Source organism: Labrus bergylta, chromosome 23, assembly GCF_963930695.1.
Source record: "Labrus bergylta chromosome 23, fLabBer1.1, whole genome shotgun sequence".
Lineage (NCBI taxonomy): Eukaryota > Metazoa > Chordata > Actinopteri > Labriformes > Labridae > Labrus > Labrus bergylta.
This window is the reverse complement of record NC_089217.1, coordinates 2128821-2150626: the sequence shown is the minus strand read 5'-3', so window position 1 is coordinate 2150626 and position 21806 is coordinate 2128821. Positions and strand designations below refer to the sequence as shown.

The 21806-nt window shown below is 44.5% G+C and overlaps 1 protein-coding gene across 24 annotated transcripts in view; it reads left to right on the top strand.

The window, feature by feature from the left end:
- celf2 (cugbp, Elav-like family member 2) overlaps positions 1-21806 on the top strand; it is a 211378-nt gene that overhangs the window by 116284 nt on the left and 73288 nt on the right. For all 24 annotated transcript variants that reach the window (XM_065951236.1, XM_065951235.1, XM_065951237.1 and 21 more), the window contains one exon: positions 9715-9911. In XM_065951236.1, coding sequence (XP_065807308.1) covers positions 9715-9911 — 197 coding nt within the window. The remainder of the gene's footprint in view (positions 1-9714; positions 9912-21806) is intronic.

Sequence of the window (21806 nt, the reverse complement as noted above, 5' to 3'; positions counted from 1 at the left end):
AACACCCAATAATTGTTTCTTGATCCTCTGACCTCACATCGCCTTTTTGTTCATGAAGTGTTGTCCTTTGTGTTTTATAGCAACATCCTCAGTCATTTTATGTATTTAAGCCCAAATCTCAACTTTTGGCAGTCATTCATTGATGAGTAAATTTCATGTTTTGGTCTTTAAATGTTGGAAAACAACTTCAAATATCCATCTTAGTTTCTAGATACCAGTAAGACATATTTATATCACTTCTTTGAGTTGCATTGGATTCAAAGCTTGGCCAGAACCTGACATCAAGTTCAGAGCAAAGCTTGAAGCAAAGTTATAGGACACTCAGAGCTGGCCAATCAGAGGAAAGTGGACAAGTAGGACGGGGGGGAGGGGCCTTAAAGAGACAGCAGCTTAAATTGAACCGTTAAAACATTAAAACATGTTGTGATGATGTCGATGAGTCATCTTTCATCATCACGGGAAGTCGTCTTCTATTTCTGACTGATTGTTTTAAGCTCCAGAATAACGGAGTCAAACTTAGAATAATCAAGCGGACCCTGAAACTGGCTTTGATATATCACATTACACCTCACATTCATTAAGGTAATAGATTCTGTCAACACTCATTAAGATTTTAAACCCTCAGAAGATGAACGGTCATCAACGGCCGCTTCCAAAGAAACATGAAGACATGTCAAAAGTGAAGCGAGGGAGTCCTAGTGAAGCAGCCATTATAAACATACTGTGCAGAACAAAAGGTCGGCGCTCTATAAGGGTTTGTATACGAGCAGAGTACATCTATAGATAGCGCGCCTCCAGTTCAGAGTTCAGCTTGTGCTGTGAGTGTGACTCGCTAAGTGGCTCTCCTCCACCGCCGCCTGTGACGCTCTTCTTCACCTTGTTGTCTCGAGGCTCCGGGGAGAACATGAACTACAACCTGCTGCATGTAAAGAGGAGGCGGTGGCGGCGGCACTGCAACTATAACACACAAGTTCAAGTTCCCCTCTTTGATGAGACACAGGCCGAAGGGCTGCAGACTCTGAGTGCCATTTTGTGTTTGAAAGGAGCTCATTCATCAATAACAGTTTCTGTATTAGCAATTAAACAAACGTTAAGTAAAAACCTTCGGCAGCGGCCTCGTTCAAAATCCAGGTTTTTCACTTGAAGTGTAGGCCTCCTCTCACCCCTGTGATACACGTGTTATTTATAGAACGCTTTTTCCATCGCTTTTAGATACTTTTTTCCTTTTTGTTGTTTTTTTAAAAAGGAGCTGATCCGTTAAAGATGATTCACACCTTGTATTTTTTATTGCATGTCTGCAAGACTGTTCTGTTTTCCCGCTGCAGAAGGACACTTCTCCAAACGAGGTCCTCTGGTGATGAAGGCTGTTGGGATAGAAACATGAGAGGAATTATGCAGAAAGTACTGAGTGAACCATTCAAACGGTGGAGAATAGTTGTTAGAATAATCTTGTTAATCGATAGCTGTTTTTCCAAGACTTGGCTTAGACTTGTCATGACTAACTTGATCCTTTCCTTGACCCCTGGCACGTCCAAACTCCTGACTTTTAAGCTCTAGAAATCCCCAAAAGGTTTGAGATATTGTTGCTAGTTTTAGTTTTCAGAAATCAAATTATACATACACATTTGGTGTGCCAGGGGAAAACAAATCTGAAACAGTAAAGGGGAAATAGTTGTTAGAATAATCTTGTAAATCGATCTAGAAAGAAAAAAAAGTATAAAGCCTTCGTTGTTGTTGTTGCATGGAAAAGTAAAGGCCTCGCTCTCCTGCAGTATCATATTTTTCCTTCCTTGATGACATCATTGCATGCCTCTTCATGCACTGATATCAGGGTGACATCACTCAGGAGGCGGCGGGCCTTTGTTTGCACAGATTCTCAGGATAAGATGCATTAGAAAAATCCTCCAAACGATGACATCACAATAAGTTTAAAAAGAGAGAATACATGGTGGACCTTCTCTTCTCTCTCAGAGTAGTAAATATTTAACAGCTGCTGCAATGACAGTTTCCAAAAAGAAGTATTGCAACAGTATTTCATCCCAGGAAACTTTTTTCTCAGGTTTTATGTTTTTGTATATTTTAATAAAGTTCATAAATAATAACTGTACATACAGGTGAACATGTGAAGTCACACATCCTGCAGCTTCAATCGAAGCGGCTCTATATTCCTGCAGAAACAAAGCATCCTCCTCCGGAATTTTAGACAAGCAGGGAAAATATGAAACATGAGAAACCGTGTGTCATGCATCAGTGTGTTTCCTTTATACTGCTTGTGTACACATATACACGTGTGTGTGTGTGTGTGTGTGTGTGTCTCCTCATTAGCAGGCGGCGGCGTGCAGTAGCTCGTTAGGCGCTGAGCTAGCTGAGCGTCGGGGCACCGGTGCAGCTTCATTAGCCACTGTGACATTTATCTGATCGTTTTCCCCTGCGCTGCTTGTGCCGCTGCGTCTCCATGGCAACCGCAAATGCGTGCACTCACATGAAGGCAATCATCAAGGCGAGCATAGAAACAGTTCTTTCGGGAGGGGGGGGGGGCATCGCAGTTATTCAGAGGTGCTGCATCAAATCTGAGCTCCCAACACTCTGCATGAGAGGAAATACTTCTAATGAACACGTGAACTGTGTTTTTCCCAGTACAAACCAGTGGTCCCAGTGATGGTACCCCTGGAGGTGGGTGGATATTGCTTATTGTAAAGTTCAAGTGAATCACAGGCCAGGCGATGTCACGCTCCCTCCCTCGTTTTTGGGCTGGGAACAGGGGCCCCCCAGGGAGCCGGTTCACCTCGCCTGCAACTCACAACAAAGCCTTCCAAATAAATCAGTCGATACAGTACGGCCGCTCGTTTAGTTTGAGTCACTAATCCGACAACAAAATCAGTTACAGAGCGGGATTCTGGTGGAAAAAAAACAAAAACACGCCTGTTATAGGTTGTTGTGTGGAAGTTGCTAATCTGTTTTACAGTGTGATTCAGCAGCAGGAAATATTCAGGAGTGTGAAATGAATTGTGTGTAAATCTGTGCTCGTGGCTCCTCTCGTGCAGGTGTCGTGTAGGTGTGTGTGCGAGCGCTGCCTTGGAGTGGGGTTGTGTTTGTCATGTTAAGAAGAAGAGTGCACTTGAAGCCCCTGAAAACTTGGCTTCACTGTAACGTTAAATATTCATGACTAAAGCAACTTTTCAAAATAAAAGAGGGGGGAAAAGGTGTTTCATTTGTGATGTCAGGCTTCTCCTAAACTGAAGGTTTACTTTTTGTTTTTTCTTTGAGCTTTGTTTTATTTTTATTTTATTGTAAACATAGATGACAATAATGTGAAATGATTCCTTAATTTGGAACTTAATAGCGTGATACATTCACTTACACCCCCCCACCCCCCCCCCCCAGCTCTAGCTGTGTCTGTCCGTGCTTCTATTTCAGCATCTTCCTCGGTTTGTGTCCTGTGTTAGAATCCATCAAGGTGTGAGGAAATGTGACTGTCCAGCTCTGTAAGTGTGTGTTAACATGTCACTGTGTGTGTGTGTGTGTGTGTGTAGCTGACCTTGGTCGCCCTGCTCCCCTTAGGGAGGAGGGAGAGAGGGGGGGGGACTGATGTTTCTCACTCTGCTTGTCAACAAGATTAGTTCCCCTGTGGGACTGTTACACACCCTGCAAACACACTGCCAATGAGAGGAAGTGTGTGACAGCTCAGCCACTGTGTGAGCCCACTGAAGTGTGTGTGTGTGTGTGTGTGTGTGTGTGTGTGTGTGTGTGTGTGCTGCGATTTAGGGGTTAGGGGGAGTCAGAGCGGATGTGTGTTTTAGAGCAGAAACAGAAGGGAGAAACAGCAGGGGGGATCAACGCATCCAGGCTGAACAGTGTGCATGCATTTGTGATATGTGTGTATGCATGTGTGCGTGCATGTGTGTGTGTGTGTGTGTGCCTGGTTTCAGATGGATCCCATGCTGAGCTCTGAGCTGTACTTACTCCTGGACCCCGGCTCATCTGCATCGGTCTCCTCCTCTTTCTCGCTCCCCTTTGATTCCTACCTTTACATTCCTCGCTCGTCCTTTGCTTTCTCTCTCCTGCAGTCCTTTTTGTAGCACATCTGTATGTGGAGTCCAGCTGTGAACATGGCACACAGCGGGGCTAGCAGGCTGTTAGTATGTATTCCAAGTAGCTGGTTGCACAGTTTACTCGTCATATGTGGATGCAGAGCTTCTTCCTGTCATAACCTTCATGCACAGTTTGTGTTTTGGTGTCGGTGACGCTGCACAGGACAGTTTATGGTATCATGATTCAGATTTAGATTCTTTATTGTCCCACAGGGGGAAATTTGCGTTGCAACAGGAGCACACAGAAGTCAAGAAACACAAGGACGACATCACCATAAAACATAAAACCAAAACTAATTTAAAAAAAAAAATCAGACAACACAGCAAAATATAAAAATCAGTCAAGAGCCCATACCGGAATGGAAATTCAAGTTATTAAAGTGTAAAGTGGAGGTGTGCAATTCAAGTGCAAAAAGAGCAACAAATAGCTAATTGTTGTTTAAAGGCTTTATATGTGATTTTTTTGATCCAGCAGATGTCGCCCTTGAGCACCAGCATGAAACCAAAACAACTCGTGCTGCATTGTTGTGTTAGCATGCTAATGCTAGTGATCTTTATTATGCTGGTATCTTCACACTGCATGTAAATTTACCTGAAATGAGCGTGATCTAGAAACACAGTTAAGCAGTGAGTACAGTATGTTATTCTTCTTTTCTCTACTCCCTCAATTAAACAACTTTTATACACGAGGGGAGGAGTCAGTTGGCCATCCTGGCGATGTAAACAAAGTGAAGATAGGACTCTGAAAACTCTGAAAACATCACAGACAGTGGGACAGTGGGAGTTATTTTCAGAGGATATACTTGATTTATATTACATTGAAGTGTGAAAAATCACATATGAAGACTTTAACTTATTAATTGACTTGGTAAAAATGAGACCTGGAGTCTTTTTTGTCTTCCTTACAGGAGCTCTGAATAAATGTTCATGACAGTTGTTGGTTTCATGTTCACAAGGCAGCTTAGATGGCCTTTTTTTTGCTTTGGAGAGAGACTTCTATTTTGTTCCTAACGCTTTAAAATGTTTATGCTAAGCTAGACCGACCACATCCTGACAACACATGAGATTAATATTGATCATTGCATCTCAGCAAATGAGTCTGTTTCCCCACACTAAAAAAGAACAATTCCTTTTAATGGAGGGGAGGTTTGGAGAGCAGAACGTGTAAAATAAAAAGAAGACTAATGAATAAATAAATAACCTTCATGAGGTTTTATGGTCAATACTGTGCAGCTGTGCTTTGGATGAACTCGCCTGCTGTCTAATGTGGGTGTGAGGTGAGGGAATAACAGCGCTCAGCAGCTGCTTCAGACACTTTTTTTGTGCAGGCTGGCTGTGCACTCACACACACGTGCACGCTAACGCACACGAACACAAACACATACACACACACACACAGGCTCAGTGTGGCTCAGCCCTCAGTCACGGCCCTGTGCTGCAGGGAGACTGGAGTGATGGAAGCAATAGTTAAGCCATTAAGGCAAACAATTGGCTCAAATTGAGAGGGAGAGGGAGAAAAAGAAGAAAAAAGAAGAAGAGGTTGGGGAGATGGCAGGAGTGGATCCACTCAACGACTTAATCCGAGGCCCCAGGACACTCTCCTGCTGAGCTCCACACACACACACACACACACACACACACACACACACACACACACGTTGAGACTGTGTCTGCTCGCAATAACACCTTGTCAGTCTTGGCCCACGGGGGCGAAGGGAAGAGGCGCTCATTCCTTTGTAGCGGAGGAGAGTCACCTACTTCCAAGCACCTCAAGGGAAAAGACGGAGCATGCAATCTACACAGGGCAGTTCTGTAAGCGCTCGAACGGGCCGTATGGGCGCGAGTGTGAGGCCGTCCATTGTCTTAGCGGAGCGGGAGTGAATGGCGAACAGTGTCCCTCTGACACCGGCTATTGTATCGTCTCCCCCGGTGGACTCGCTCAATCCCTGCAGGCCTCGCATAAACATCCCAACAATAAGGGATTGTCTCCAGCTATTCTTTTTGCTTGCGCACACACTTAAGAATTCTTTGTATGTGTGTGTGTGTCAGAGGGTGAAGGGATGATGTGCTGCAGTCTGAACCCGGCGACCGCCAAACCTCGTCTTGACACACTGGTTCTTGTGGCTAAACATCAGCAAGTGATCGGAAGGCAGTAACTCCTCGCGCGACCGCCGCGGCTTATTCCTTTCCTTCCTTTCCCTCCCTTCCTTCCCTACCCTCGGGGGCTCCCTCTACGCCGAGGCCCTTTGCGATTTATCGGACAGCTTAGCGAGGGAGTGGTTGCTGCCCCCAGGACGGTTAGCGCTCGGTCTGGCTCGTTGACTCCTTCCCCGGTTCTGCCGTTTTATTTGACATGTCCTTTAAGTCCTTTAAAGAATTGGGCGTTTCTGCTGAGCGCCTCGGCTCCTTCTGCAAGAGATGGATGGCCCGCGTTCAAAGGTCTGGATGTTTTTTTCTCTCCTCCCCTTGCAATATCTCTCCCCTTTCTCCCTCCTTCACTTCTTCCTCTTTCTTTCTCTTTCACTGAGCTTTATAGTGTGGTATTAGTGTTGTCAGCTAACCAAGCTCAGGATTTGGCTTTGTTTTTGCCTCTTAAGATAATGCTCTTTCGTTCTCCTGCCGAGAACAACAAAAGGGAAAGTAGAGCGATAAAACCGCACAGCCATTGACTTTGGTTTCATAAAATTGGTTTTCAGCCATCTTAAATAGACCACAGGCCTTGATGATGGCGGTGACGAGCGTTGTGCATGTGTTTTGTAGCCCTCAAAAACACAGTCACACTTCGCCTTCGTGTATGCTTGGGTGCCGCTCTCATCTCGGTGGGGGCCCCCCCACCGTTGACAGCATTTCCTCGCCTTTTTATTCCTCACGAAGAGAAAGAGACGCCGTATAGCCAGGAGTTAGCATTCCCAACACGTGGACGCACGAGTGTGTTTTGTGAAGATAAGTGTTGTTGCTCTGCGGTCGGAAGAGGGTGAAAGCACTTCACCTCCATTTCATATGCATCCCAGATGTGGAAATATAACCAGAGCGAACGGCTTGTAAGCATCTGTGTCCTGTTAGAGGGCCCCGAGGTTTACTGCAGTCTGGTTCGGCGGGCTAATCCCTCACACACACACACACACACACACCACACATTAACACACACTGCATGCTGCTTATTCAGCATTCATTCATGCATGCAAACATGCACAAACATTCACACGTGCAGAGCGGTGGACGGCAGGTCAACATACATCATGTAGAGTGTCTCTGCTCTTGGCTACAAAGCAGAAAACAGCATGTCAACAAGTACGGTGAAAAAGCCAAGACACACAGTAAACACATGCCATATAGATGGATAGATGCACTCAGGTGCTTCATTGAACCAATTTTTTTTAGCAATATCTCCCTTTCAGACAAATCCAAAGTAGGAATATAGTGGTGAGTGTTTTGCTAAAGTTGTTGAGCCTTCCTCTTATCTCAATCTTTTGAAAAATGGTAATTGAAAATCAATTCAAATTATTGTAGTTAAAGTCTTTATATGCGATTTTTCACACTTAAATATAATAGAAATCAAGTATATCCTCTGAAAATAACTCTGTGAGTCATGACTGTCTACAATGGGTGTAACACCCGAGTCCCACTGTCTGTGATGTTTTCAGAGTTTTCAGAGTCCTATCTTCACTTTGTTTACATCGCCGGGACGGCCGGCTGACTCCTCCCCTCGTGTATAAAAGTTGTTTAATTGAGGGACTAGAGAAAAGAAGAATAACATACTGTACTCACTGCTTAACTGTGTTTCTAGATCACGCTCATTTCAGGTAAATTTACATGCAGTGTGAAGATACCAGCATAATAAAGATCGCTAGCATTAGCATGCTAACACAACAATGCAGCGCCAGTTGTTTTGGTTTCATGCTGGTGCTCAAGGGCGACATCTGCTGGATCAAAAAATCACATATAAAGCCTTTAATATTTTCCTCATCAAATAAATTGAACATATTTATTGTTTTCTGTGTTCTGTCTTGGCTCATGTGAATAGTAAGGTTTATTGTCTTAAACAATCAAACGGTTTGCATCTGTAAGCAGCAGAGAACCTGCCAAAGGTGCAAGTACGAAAGAAGTGCCTTGCTAGTTGGCTGCTAGGTCCTCATGCTAACCCAGCTAACTCAATAACCTTAACATGCTCAGTTAGGCTAACTACTGCAAAACAAAAGTCTGTGTCTTCTCTAATTGTTACCTTTATAAATGGAGGCTTGCTTTGCTATGAGCTGTTAGCTTCATTAACTTGATATAGTCGATGATAGTTTGTAGTGGAAGGAGCTAGCTAGATGCCTGCTAAATGTTATGCTACCAAAAGCTAGAGTTACGACCACAATCACTGCAGATAGCAGAGCACTTCTCACACAAGGGCTAGCTGTTAGCTAGCTGCTGGACATGCTTGGACATGTGGCTCAAAGTCTTCTTCTGATCGATTGGCTGCTTTTGTAATCATGTTGTTGAGCTGGAAAATATTCGGTCCGACAGTGTGGATTAACTAGCATCCTTTAGTACGACTGTTACTGCGTCTTTTACAACTAAACATCCACATTCAGGGTCAGAGTGATGTATCAGTTTTCCAATTTCTCGACCTTGTACAGAACATAAAGAATTCCAGCTTCAGGGATATCAGTCTGTAAAAACCTGTGAAGCTGAATCTCTGTGCTGGAAAGAGCGGCTGAAAGAATCCTTCAGTGCCGCTGTGGCTGAGTTTCAGTGTCCCTGTGATCAAACGGAGTCTGTTTTTTTTTCGAGGCCACTTTGTTGTGAAAATGAATTTCTCTGGGAGTTTGTAGTACTTTTTGTGACTTTTCAATTTGAATTCCAGACCCTCGTGTGTGTCAAAATGTGACCTCTTTAATTGCTTTCTGTGTGAAAATGCTTTTGGCATTTATTCCGGCCGAGGTGACGACCCCTCATGTGCTCTTTCTCCCCCCTTTCTATTCATCTCTTTGAATTTCAAACCATGAATCTCTATTTTGGCATTTGAAATTTTGAATACATTTCAATGAATGATTTTTTTACCTTTCTAACTTTTTAGCCTTTTTGGTGAGGTTGGTTGCCTTTTTAGGAACCAGATAAAGAGCCTCCGATAGCCTCGCGGTTATGCCGTGAACACAAAGTACAGAGGCTATTGTCCTCATTGCACCGGCAGTGGGTTTGAATCCGACCTCAGGCCCTATTGTGCATGTCTTCCCCCACTATGTCCTCCCAGCATTTCCCGTCTCTCCTCAGCTGTCCTTTCAAATAAAGGCGGAAAGGAACTTTAAAGACAGCCAATCCATCGCTTTCTTCAAAGCCACCAGGATGTTGATGTTAATGCAGCAGTAGAGGATCAAACTCTGTATTCTGCGAGGTAAAACTGCCTTGTTTTTCAATGAGGTCTGGAGAGTGATGAAATAGCTTTTGGTAAAGAAATAATATGTAATTTATCGTCGACAAAAAGGTCTATCACAAACACAAACATACACAGAATATATTCTGAAGAGGCATCTCCTTGAATATTCCTGATTGTATTGAGCGCTCGCTAAAAGTGCTACAGGTGTAAATATGAGGTTTTTCTCAGCTCTTAATGTTCTGTTTTTTGTCTCTCTTGTTACAGTAACGGCACGGCCGGGAAGATGAACGGGGCGCTGGAGCATTCGGACCAGCCAGACCCGGACGCCATCAAGATGTTTGTGGGTCAGATCCCGCGCTCCTGGTCGGAGAAGGAGCTGAAGGAGCTGTTTGAGCCGTACGGCGCCGTCTACCAGATCAACATACTCCGAGACCGCAGCCAGAACCCTCCACAGAGCAAAGGTACATCAACACAACAACAACAACAACCTTTTGTTTGCTTTTGTTTTTCATTCCCCCAATAACTTTAATATGAAGTCGTAGCATCTCCCACTTTACTGGTGCTTACGTAAATGGTTTTTCTAGAGGAGTATATGAGGCAGACATAATGCACTCCTGTGTACCAAAATATTAATAGAGAGGCACTTCAAAGACAGTCTGTACATACACCTCCACACAGACACACTCATACACTCAGCAGTCAGTGACTGAGTGGGCCATCACACCTTGTTAATGGCAGAACAAATGATATATGTGCAGAATTACACAGGCAAACACACATTTTCTTTTTTGCACCGTCGGAAGACAAAGCTTCGCCCAGCCAGACTTGCACAGTCAATTGTGCGAAACGGCATGATTTGCAGCTATTTTCTCCCATTCCTCTTTCTTCTGCCTTTGATGAATTCGTCAAGTGTGAGAGCAAACAATAGAGACAGAAGCAACGAACGGGCACACAATAGCGCTGCCATATTAACAGGCTTCAACCGGAGGAGTTGGTGGGGGGGGGGCTGATGACACTCCTGATGAGACACGCGGAGTGGGAGGAAAGTAAAGAGAGAAAGAGAAGGACGTCGGGAAGAGAGATGTGCCGCCTCCATCCGACTGTAAAGCAAATCTGAGGAGAAGTTTTTCAGAGTGTCACGGGGAAACAAAAACATGAATCAGACTGAATGAAGCGAATAAACACTCATCTGAGTGAAAGATGGGATTAAATTAAGGATTTATCCATTTGGGGGGAAAGTTTGTCTCCATCACACACACAGTGATGCTTAGATGTTGCAGCTTATGGTGATACATCAGCGAGGCTAGACCCTATGTTGTATAATTTACATGAAAAAACTGCTCATTTGGGTTTTTTGATATTCCTGCCTGGAGATTTTTTTCCAATCCATAATATGCAAAGATCTGAAGGAGGAGTTGTGGATAAAGAGCTAGCCAAACTATGATCATGATTAAGGCCCAGTCCACCATGGTTAGGGCTCCATGAGTTGTTTGGCCTGGAGTTTTTTTTCTTGGCATATTAAAGATGCATGGTTGCAAACTGGGCTGAGCTGTTATATGATGCAATCATGGTCGATATGGAATTTATATACCATGAATGAAATATACGTTATTTAATGAGTGTGGCATGAAATATGAAGTACTTTTCCTTTTCCACTTTTGTACTCTTCCAAGTCGATCTCATCCGTCGTGGTTATTTTCAGATTTTTTGTGATTTTCTTAGCATGAACGCCCCACACCTCAGATTAGTGTGCTGGCTCATTATAAGATCCTGTTTTGATATCACTAGAGTGGCTGAAAGGTGCGATGTCCTTCACCTTTTTTTGCCTGTGCAGATTTCTCAGTCTGAGTTTTTTTTTTTTTCCTGCTCTCGTCGTGTGTTTTTCTTTCCGGCTGCCTCTCGATCTCACTGAGTCAGACGAGCTTATGAAAGCCTGAAGACAGCCTTCTGCCAAGACCCAAATCAACTCGTTTTTGCACACCAACACACTTGTCATCCTCTTGGTATGTGTGCGTTCTTAGCCTTGAAATGACTCCTTCCTTCTCTCCTCACCTGTCTCTCCTCTCCTCCTTCTTCTTCTTCTTCTTTTTCCGACAACGATGGTAGAAAGAGAAAAAAGGAAAGGTGCAGAGTTCCTCTTCCTGTCCTTCGGCTCCCTCAAATCTCCTGCTTTATCTTCACTACCCATGAAAAGAGTTGTTTTTATGGTTGATGAGTCAGGAGTATCACTCACCGGCACTTCTGCAGCAGATGAAAAAACACAGCCACCTACCGTGCCTTTTATTTTCTCTTCCCTGAATGACAATCTCGCTCCGTCTATTCCTCATTTTTCGCCGTCTCTGCCTCTGTTGCTGCAAGGTGGAGTGTTTTAAGAGGAAATGTAGCGTTTGATTGGGCTCTTACTGGCCTTGTTATTCGCAGGCTTCGAGCACTGTTGTTGTTTTTTCATAGTTAAGTAAGCCACCCTGGCCTCATCTGCACTCGCTCAACTCGGAGGAACCGCAACGGCCCCCTTGTCGGGCGTCGAGCGCAGCGCTGGAGCGTCGGTAATTTCACCGGTGTCAGGGAAATCGTGGCTCCCTTTCCTCCCCTCTGTGTGTTTGTTTTAAATTAGGGATGCTGCTGTTTTGAAAAGGGTCTCGCCCATGTGGGGGCAAACAAGCCCGATACGGTGCCCCCAGTGGCGACTCGAGCGGTTTGGATATAAATGAGTTTGTTAGCCCCGGCGAGACGCTGGAAAAGTTCCACAGCAGCAGAGATGGGCTTTTAAAGAACTTTCTGTTGTGGTTTTGTTTGGATCCTCGTTAGCCTCAACAACTGCTAGTCAAAAAAAAAAAAACACAAACATCAATGGACGATGGATATTTGACAAAAAACAAGAAAAGCTCCATCTCGATCTTTTATGGAGGGAAAAGTCTTCTTCCTCTCAGATTGGTGGAGGGTGATGTTTCCATTACATGATGCCATGAGGATACAGTTTCTGATGTAAAAACTTGCAGACTTCTTAGTCGCTGTCGGGCTAATTCAAGTCTGAATTATTCAGCCTTTGACATCGTATTATCACAGGTTGATCAGTCTTTAGTCGCCGATCAGATACAAAGAAAGTCGATTTTGAGAGTTCTATTTTTCAACAGTCAGACAAATTTAAAACATTTAACAACTGTGTTGAAACATGTTAAAGAATCCATCAACAGGGGCGCTGGATAGCCTAGCGGTTATGTTGTGCGCCCCATGTACAGACGCTATAGTCCTCGTTGCAGCGGCTGTGGGTTCAAATCCGACCTACACCCATTGCTGCATGACATCCTAAAGCAGCAACCTCCATTCTTGTGAAATGAAGCCAATGTGGAAGTGCAGAATCCTGCAGTTCATCAATTGTCCACTAGAGGCTGGCTGCAGAAGCACAGGAAGTCACATACACACAACACAGGCAAAAAAGCTGTTTACAGCCTGCTCCAAAAAACTAAAAACATGTTATCCATAGTTAGGCTTGTAGCTGACATGATTGACAGGTGGGTGTGATGTCGGTCAAGAGGTTTAAAACCCGCCTCAGCTCCAGCTCTCAGCCTGTCGTTAGGTTGACTGAAACTGAGACAGCATTTCCAACATGGCGGCTGCTGCCGATGATATTCCAGCGCCCCCTGCAGGAACAGACGACTGACGTCACTCAGGCTTCATCCATTAATATTGACAGTCTATGGCCATCGACCGCTCTCTCTCCGCCCAACATCTCCTGTCTCTCTTCAGCTGTCCTTTCCAATAAAGGCAAAAATGGCCCCAAAAATATCTGCCAGCAAATACTCCGACCCTTCATCCTGATAAAACTCACAAATACTTCACAATGAATTTGTTCTGTTTAGGTTTCACGGTTTGCCTTGACAGCAGGAGAATAGCTTTCTTTCTTTATTTGTCGACTACTATTCCCAACATCCCAGTTTCATAAAAAAAGTCAAATCACGTTTAAGTTTATAAATCAGCAGCGCCGGTGGCCCAGCGGTTGGTGTGCGCGCCACATGTACAGAGGCTGTGGTCTGACCTGTGGCTCCATTCCCCACTCTGTCTCGCCCGAATTTCCTACTCTATCCCCCCCGTCCTGTCTCTCTAAAAAAAGCCCCAAAAAGCCCCAAAAAAGAAATCATAAGAAAAAAGAAAATGTAAATCAGACAGGGCCAGACATTCAAAGTGGGACAGCTTTGAATAAATTAATGATTAATTACAAGACGTCCAAGATAAAAACCTAATGCTGGCTCAGAGCTACGGCTGGAATACACATCAAACCAGAGAGTGGATATCTGTGGATCAGTGTAATCCCCTCCCCCACCCCCCCACCCTTCCTATTTTATTATTATTATCATCATCTGCCGTGGCATGACGCGTGTGAGTGCTGCTTGAGAGGCTTCTTCAGCCTGACAAGAATAAAACTCCTCGAGCAAACACCGAGTCCGTTTCTGAATTTCTGTTGGCATTAAAGAGTATCATCCTTTCAAATATATTTCCGCTCGTCCAAATCCACATCGCAAATGTTTGAAAAATGATCTCTTAAAGCCTGTCGAAGTGAGTCAGGAGCCAAACTTCATCAATCACTGGAGAAATGTTCAGAGTCGGCTCGGTTTCCCTTATTAACGTGTTGTTCTCGGCCCTAAAGCGTTAGGGTCCTTCATGCAGAATCCATTTGACACTTTGACCCAGGTTTGTGCATTACACCAGTATGTGTGTGTGTGTGTGTGTGTGTGTGTGTGTGTGTGTGTGTGTTTATTCTGATGGTCTGGGGAATATCGTGGCACTACTGTTGGTTTAATGTGTTTGGAGTTAATAACCAGATGAGTGGATGAGCAGGGGGGGACGAGGAGGGAGGGGGGGGGGGGGGGGAGCGAGTGAGAAATGGAGCAATTTGGCATTTTGCGCTGAAAGAGAGACAGAGATGGAGGGAGAGATAGAGAGAGAACGAGACAAAGAGAGCCAGAGGGGTAAACAGAAAATGGTCCTTTTGCTAAAACACAACCTTAAGCGCCATGACGGGTTTGTTGCAGCATGTGTGTGTGTGTGTGTATGTGTGTGTTTTGGCAGGGGACACGCTATGTCATTTATCTAAATGATACAGCCTGCCCACATGAGCTGCTGAGACACAAACACACACACACACACACACACACACACACACACACACACACACGTGCACCGAGTAAGTTTAATGTCTTCATTAACAGACAATATCCCACAGAAACGTCCCTGAGCACAACGAGGCCTCACTCCAAACATAACAAATAAGACGAATCAGAGGAGAAATTAACTGTGTGTAATTTAATCTGAGTGGGAAAAAAGAGTCATCATCAGAATTTATAAGATTACTCTCTGACAAAGCGACGCTATCCACCCGACCTGCAAATATCACGAGGGCTAAATGATTACAAGTCAAAACCGTAATTGGACTTTTTCTTTTCTATGGTGAGTTACATATTTAACGGTGTCTTAAAGCAAGAGCCATCACGCTTTGTTTCCTGCTCTTTATTTTCATTCTGGATCCGGACTCGAGCTGCTCCTGCTGCTGCATGATTTACATTATTTATCTTCTTCTTAACGGCCCTTAATGCGCCTCATCAGTTCAGCCTCGGCCTCAAACCACAGACGATATCAACGTGTCTGGACGAGTTCCATCAGGGCCGGTGATTTGGAAATGCTGTGTCAAGCTAACTTTCTGTAAACCTGATAGAAGGTGACAAGGTTGGAGGAGGGGCGGGCCTTAAGGTTCATGATGAACAAGTGCAAAGCAACCACCTGTCAATCAGATTAGCCACGCCCCCTCATGCATGATGAGGGGCTTCTTTGCCTTCTTAAAATCCATAGCTATAAAGACCAAAATATATGTTTTAACCAGGATGTAAACATGTTTTTGTTGCTGTTAAAAACGAAGAAGAAGAAGGGACTTGCAGATTTTCACACTTCCTCATCACCTTCATTTTTTTTGAGGTTGCCGTTTTGGCTCCTCCCTCTTTAAAGCTAGGGAGGTCATTTGATGAAATGTATTCATTAAGATTCATGAAGGTAGCAAAAAAGTGTCAATTTAAGATTAAAATTTAAGATCACTTGGAAAAACGTAAACTAACTCTAATGCACGATGGCGTTTGTGTTTTTTCATCAATAGAAGCGCCGCCATGTTGACGTGCCTGTGACTGACTGATTCTGTGTTTTCATCTGATGTTCTCCTGATATGAAAACAAGACGAGTGTATGATTATTTTTCTTGCAAACTCATCTCGTCTGATATCAAGTTAACTGCACAAACAGTCCCCGCGTCTCTCCCGGCGTTGCAGTTTATTTGAAATTCATTAGAAAACTCACTGTTAGATGTGTTTTTTTTTTCTCTCTCAGCCTTGGCCAAAAAAAACAATAATCTCTGACATTTTGTCAGAAATAAAATATCCATTTTCTGCTCCGTGTGGACGATTACCGCGGCACAAAAAGCGATTCAAAAAACCCTACAGCACGGCTGAAAAGACTCAGACAAAAGGGGCCACCTGTAGAAAAAAAAGAATCAAACCTTCAAATCTGAGAGGAGAGACGAGACGCTTGCCACCCACACGGTTTGATTGACAGCTGATCCCCGGGGGGACGAGCGGGAGCAGCGACACAGCCGTGAGTGTTTAGCAACCAAAGATAGACACAGAAGATGTTGCTACGGTTTCAGATAATAATAATAAAAAATAAAAAAAACCCGCTTTAAAAGCTGGAAAGTACAATCAATAACGCCCCTGTAGAGAGGATTGTCTTGATAAGTGTTTGACCTGGATACCTTAAATAGATTCGACATCAAGCTTCATATTTTAAAACTCTCCTCTAACCTGAAATGTCATGACGATGTCTGCAAACAACAAGAACACACAAATAAAAAATAAGATTTGTGAAATGATTCCGAGCTCGGAGATAAAAGCTTTTGGATATTTGGTTTGATATGGAAGAAATGCATTTGTGTTTTCAAAGTAAAGAGTCTTATTAAGGATGCACAAACACCTGATAATAAATATTCATCGCTATAAGGAAAGAAAAAAACACGCTGAGTCTGCTGCTTTGTCTTTATCTCAGGACTGATAAAGTTTCTGCACATCAATGATTCACGGACCAATCAGAGAAGGAGACATGACAATGGTCTCTGAATGATGAGCTACATAATGCTAATCTATATCAATGCTAGCAGTTAGCATACACCTGCAACTTTAGCTGAGATGTTTCTTCTCAAAGCTCTGATTTCAAAACCGGTGTTGGAATAGCATCGACTTTGATATTCTGCTGGAATAATACAGCCCAAAAAGTTTTATTTCATAAATATCCAAATGCAAAAAGTGTGAAATTTAACAAGCCAACCTCGGCCCTTTGCTGCCCTGTCATCCCTCGCTCTCTCCTCCCAACACTTCCTGTCTCTATTTTTAGCATTCCTATCTGATAAAGGTAAAAAAAAATGCCCCTAAATATATTTAAAAAAGGTGAAATGTAAACCTAACATGAGCGAAGACAGGAAACTATGAGGACAACATGTCAAATTTAAACAGAGGATTTAAACAGATTCTAAAATAAAAACTGTCCAGTACAAATCTCTGCCCTGGCTTCCTCTGATTACACGTTCAGGGACTCACATACGTTCGCCCGCAGACATTGAAAACTGCACTTTAACTGCATCCTCTCCATCGAACGCTGACGAACGCTTCCCCGTCCGAGACAATTATCAGCTCTAATGGATTCAGTTGAGACGGAGACCGACCTGAGACGGAGGAGAGAACTGATTTCATTCTTTCCTAAAGCAGAGCGGCCAATTATTTCGCCTTAACTAGATGTTGGCTTTCTTAGCCGGCTACCCAGGCCCAATTAGCGAGCAGCTGCAGGTGGATTTTTAATGGGAGACTGTGAGTGTGTGTGTGTGAGTGTGTCCTCTTTATGTTTATACTTCTTCATGCCTCGACGACAGACAGAGCTGCTTGGTTATGAGAGAATTTGCAGAGCTGGATTTTTTTTTTTTTTTTTCTTTTTCCTCCATTCACTTCGGGGTTGGCCAGAAAGCGGCTTTGATTTCCGGAAAGTGCTCTTGTTGTCTTCGAAGCTTGGGAGGAGAGAGAGAGGGAGGGAGAGAGAGAGAGAGGGAGGGAGAGAGAGAGAGAGGGAGGGAGAGAGAGAGAGAGGGAGGGAGGATGACATTGGTGCTTTTCCACCAAAGTAACCAGTGGATTGTATAGATTTGTGAAGTGCCGCAAGCTGGACCGATTCCTGCGTTGACAGGATTAGAACGTCAGCCAAATGCCCGTCAGAGATGCAGCATTGTTTGAAGCCCTCCACTCATCCCTCTCCTCTATTTTTCCAACCGACAATCTGTTCTTTATTGCGCTGTCAAATCCAGAATGTGTTCACTGTCATTCCCCCCCCCCCCCATCCCCCACCTTCCTATCCCTGCTGTCACTCAGCGGCTCTTTGACACACATAAATTATACACATTAAGGGGCATTTTCACAGCTGCACAGTCAGCGAAGAGGGAACAGTGTGATGGCTGGGGGCGGGGGGGGGGGGGGGGGGGGGGGATGTATCCCATGCCACCCAGAGGCCTGAGCGCGCAGTAATTGCAGCAGAGTGTAGTTAATGTGGGTCAGCGGCTGAGCGGGAACCCCGGGGGTCAAAAGGCGGCGTGGAGCGGAAAAGGAAAAAGAGAAGCTGGGAGTGATGGAGGGAGAAAATAAGGAGAGGAGTCGCTGTGAGAGCTGCAGTCGGCCTCGGGGGGTGGATGGACTTCGGGGGTGAAACTCTGTGATACCGCGACCCCCACGCGTGTTTCTTTTTCCTCCCCTTTTAATAAACCACGCCGCCGTTCTGCCTCGACCGCAGGGCATCACTCTCCTCTTCCTCCTGCCTTCCTAAGTCAGTGCTTATTCAACCTCACTGTTATGACTGTGAGTCATGTGTGTTTATTGGAACACCAACATTTCAGTGTTGAATGGAGCAGCACGTCTGGGAGCACAAGGGTTATCTTGGGCTGGACCTGAAACGCAACACGATTATTGAAACCTATAACTTAAGGTCAATTCTGTTTCCGTTAACACCCAAAAACGCCTTCTTACATGGCAAGAATGATCCCGTACAACTTCACACAAAGAACTGGACCTGGTACATCTGGTTATTAACTCCAAACACATTAAACCAACAGTAGTGCCACGATATTCCCCAGACCATCAGAATAAACACACACACACACACACACACACACACACACACACACACACACACACACACACACACACACATATACTGGTGTAATGCACAAACCTGGGTCAAAGTGTCAAATGGATTCTGCATGAAGGACCCTAACGCTTTAGGGCCGAGAACAACACGTTAATAAGGGAAACCGAGCCGACTCTGAACATTTCTCCAGTGATTGATGAAGTTTGGCTCCTGGCTTTAAGAGATCATTTTTCAAACATTTGCGATGTGGATTTGCTGTAACGCTTTTCAGCATAACAATCGTGCAAAAATGACAAATCACAATCCAGTGAACGTTCTGTCTTTAAGAGGAGAGTGTGTCTCTCTCTCTGCGCTGAATCTCAGACTGATGAAAGCAGATTAGCTTCCTGCGTTAGCTCAGGTGAACCGTCCACAAATTCAGCAGCAGGGGAGACATGGACATTTCTATTTTCAGGGGAAATTATACAAAAAAAAAAGCTTAATTCATTAATTAAAGATTCAGAAGGGAGCATTGCTGCGCAGGTTGCAACTTGATTTCCAACTGATCACTACAATCAGAAATGACCAACATGACCTGGCCAGTCGATTTTCACCATCGACCTGTAATTCTCATGTATGATGCTGAACGCACCTGCTGTGTTGAGCTCTGAAGCCGGGGGGGGGGGAGGGGGAGAGACGGGAGGTGTATGTGTTGACAGAGGCGGGATGGCCTGGGGTTTTCACTCCAGTCAAAGGCCCCCTTCAGCCGCCATGAAGCATTTATGAACAGGCGTCTCCCTCCTCTGCTCGCTATTCCGCTCACAGCCGCTCTTCCTCCTCCTTCTTCTTCTTCTTCTTCTGCCTTCCTCTTTCCCACGTCTCACTCTTTCCGTAACAAACACACACACACATCAGCATTTAGCGTCTGTGTGTTTGCATCTCTGCTGTGTGTTTTTTGAGTGTCCCTCTTCAACAGCACAAGCAGAGCGAGTGTCCCCCCGCTCTGAGCTCCTCGTCGGCCTTCAGGTAAATGTTTGCGCTGCGAGGAGAGACACGTGCACACAAATTGATGGAAAGAGCTCATTAATGCTTTTTTGTTTGTTTTTTTCCACTTGTTCAAGGCCGTGCGTCTGTAAATAAAAAAGCACACATGCTGACATCACTTAAAAATAAAAATCTGCGCTCTTATTCTGAAGCTTTTGTGTGTGTTTGAGGCATGAGTGTGCTGACTCTTAAACAGGTTCAACACTGCAGAGAACGTGTGTGTGTGTGTGTGTGTGTGTGTGTGTGAGGTCCACCGCGCTGCTCTTTGATCCTCGTCTTGACAGCCCACCACCTGGGACGATCCGTCACACGCCGCATGGCTCCCAGGTCCGGCTACACCACGGGAATCACAACACACAGCGGCTAACGCAGCGCTAACAGCCGAGCCCTCCCCTGCACATTATACACTGTCAGAATCGCTAATGCTAACACCAAACGCTAAAAAAAAACCTCCCATATACAGATGTTACAAAAAAAAAATGTGCCTCAGGAATCATAAATTCATGGTGCAGAGCTAACAGCTAACCCTCAAACAGTGCTATTGGAATTGCTAATGGCACACACGGGGATGAAGCTTGAGCACAGGTGCAATAGGAATTCTAATGAAATTATAATGTACAATACTGAGGCGATGCTAAAAAGGCTCCCCCTTGTATACACATAGTACTCACTCTGCAGCGAGCACACAGGAAGTGTAATGATCATGGTCAAAAGTTAACATGCCTCACAGGGAAAGCTCCATACAGATTGTTAAATATACATCATCACAAACATTTAAAGGGCCAGTTCCTTATTTTTCACTGCCTCCTTCAAACCTACGTCGATTAGTCGTTCTTACTGTCCGTCCCTAAAGGTCAGAACTGACTTGAGGAGCAAGCCGATAAGTTTTATGCTTCCAATACTTGGAACCAATTACAAAGAAGAGCTGAAAGTTAACGAGCTGCTCTCATTGGACGCTTTAAAGAGGATGTTAAATAACTTGGAGGTTCTGTGTGATGGATTTTTTGATTGCAGGAAATCTTGCTGTTAATTTAATGTCTTTTTTTCATAGTCATGCATCTTGTATTATACTCGGGGAAATGTTTTGGCGATCCACCGTATTTGTGGCTGCCTAAATCTTGGCGGCGCACACAAAATCCGGTCAACTCAAGTCCGTGTTTCCAGCCTTGTCACATCCCACCAATCCCGAGCCGTGCCATGGTGGACGTTCTGCAGAGTGGCAAGTAGCTCCTCGTCAGTAAGTGAGTTTAGCCGGCTCTCGGGAGCCCATTGGCCAAAGAGGGACTCGTTCTGGGGCGTGGAGAGAGCAGAAAAAAGGAAACAGCAGTAAAGAATAAGAATTAAAACGGTCGGACGAAGCAGTTCTGGGGACTTTATGAAGAAGAACTATTTACTAACTAGAGAGTTCCCTGAGAACTAAACACCCTGGGGACTTTTTCGTCTGTCTGCATTTGCACCGCCATGGTTCCAACTCTGGAGCTAAAGGTTCCTCTTAACGGGTTCTAGGAACTAGAATAGTTCTGAGTTCTTGCGGTGCAGAATGATTAAGAAAAGGAGGAGGGTTCCAACAGTTCCTAGAACTATGAGGAAGTCATCATCATCAACCTTTATTTAAGTTCTCGGAGAGATCATTGAGGGCGACCCTCGTTTACAACGATGCTGAGAAAACATACATAAATGATAAACAACGAGAAATGAGATGAAGCTACTACAGAAAATAAATTCAATTTGCAGCGAGTTTGCAGCACTAACACTAAAAGCAGTTTTCCCCTGGTCAGTCCTGGTATGAGGAACCTGGAGAACCAGCCTCTGCGGTCTGAAAACGCCCAATATGTCCCTACATTAATACATTACTCCTCCAAGTGCTCCTCAGTGATTCCACTTCTTAGAATATTGTTGTGCAAAGATGAAGAGGTGTCAGAGACTGACAGTGAATGGAAGCCATCACTCAACCAGGGGAGTTTTGTGTCGAGGAGCCGTATCAGCTTGGTGACCTACATGGAATAAATTGGATAAATTTCCACCATGTCTGTCAGTCGTGACTAATTTCCTCCCTTATCTCTTGTGCCTTTAACTAGTAAGAGCTGGTGTGAACTCTTGGTGGTAAATTAATACTGA